This window comes from Condylura cristata, unplaced genomic scaffold, assembly GCF_000260355.1.
Source record: "Condylura cristata isolate star-nosed mole 26May11 unplaced genomic scaffold, ConCri1.0 scaffold00041, whole genome shotgun sequence".
Lineage (NCBI taxonomy): Eukaryota > Metazoa > Chordata > Mammalia > Eulipotyphla > Talpidae > Condylura > Condylura cristata.
In genome coordinates, this window is record NW_004567142.1 from 5,826,146 (window position 1) to 5,827,028 (window position 883).

General features: G+C 68.4%; 2 protein-coding genes across 2 annotated transcripts in view; both read right to left on the bottom strand.

Annotated features, from left to right (window-relative positions):
• Positions 1-550, bottom strand: part of SIGLEC10 (sialic acid binding Ig-like lectin 10) — a 15,854-nt gene extending 15,304 nt beyond the window's left edge. The window contains exon 1 of the mRNA XM_012733534.1: positions 470-550. Coding sequence (XP_012588988.1) covers positions 470-550 — 81 coding nt within the window. The remainder of the gene's footprint in view (positions 1-469) is intronic.
• A 24-nt stretch (positions 551-574) lies between these two features.
• Positions 575-883, bottom strand: part of SIGLEC8 (sialic acid binding Ig-like lectin 8) — a 54,663-nt gene continuing 54,354 nt past the window's right edge. Inside the window, exon 4 of the mRNA XM_012733535.1 lies at positions 575-819. Coding sequence (XP_012588989.1) covers positions 575-819 — 245 coding nt within the window. The remainder of the gene's footprint in view (positions 820-883) is intronic.

The window sequence follows — 883 nt, forward strand, 5'->3', positions numbered from 1 at the left end:
GCGGGTCAGGGCCTGCTCCGCCGACCCCCACGGGCCCCTGATGGTTTGGCTTTGGCGTGTTCGGGGCATTCAGGTCCCGCTGGGCCCCGTTAGGTCCTGGCCAGCCTGCGCTCCTTGCGCTAAAGCCTTGTGCTGGCTCCTTTGTGTTCCGGAGCCCCTGGCCGCACAGAAGCAGCACCGCGGCCAGGTCAGGGGTCAGAGTTCACGGGCTCCTCCGGCAGCACAGGTGGGAGGAGGCAGAGGGCAGGTGAGATTGCCCATCTCCTGAGGGGCTCCCCGGGGCCTGGGGGGGTGGCCCCTTCCCTGCTTCGTGTGCAGGGCAGAGCCCGGACAGCAGGGGGCGCCCCAAACACGCAGAGGCAGGTGAAGTTTGGGAAGAGAAAGGGGGACCCAAAGCTCACTGTCCCCTGTCTACCCTCCCACCGCATTTCTCGTCCAGGACGTCCCCTGCCCAGTGACCGGAGCTCACGTTTCCCTGCGAGGTCCGTGTCCAGAATCCGGGCTCTGCCGTGAAGAGGGTGAACCGTGTCCGTGCGGTTGGGGGGCACATGAAGGGTTTGTGGGGTGACCCTGATCACTTGAGGGAGTAGGAGACGTCACGAGGAGGAGGCTGCCTCAGGTGAGCATCCTGTGCGGGGAGAGACCAGGACCGGGCGCCGGGCGGGGGACGCGGGGCCATGCAGCGAGCAGCACCCAGACCAGGTGGCTGCCGGGGAGCCCGCGTGCGGGACTCGGCGCTGTCCGTGGTGCTGACCGGCGTCCAGCCTGTGCTCAGAGCCGCCCAGCTCTGCCTGGGTCGGCCCAGAGGCCAGTGTCCAGCTGCAGGCCCGGAGGACACAGGGTGGACGGTGGGGGCCACCCGAGAGCAGTGAGGTGGGATGGT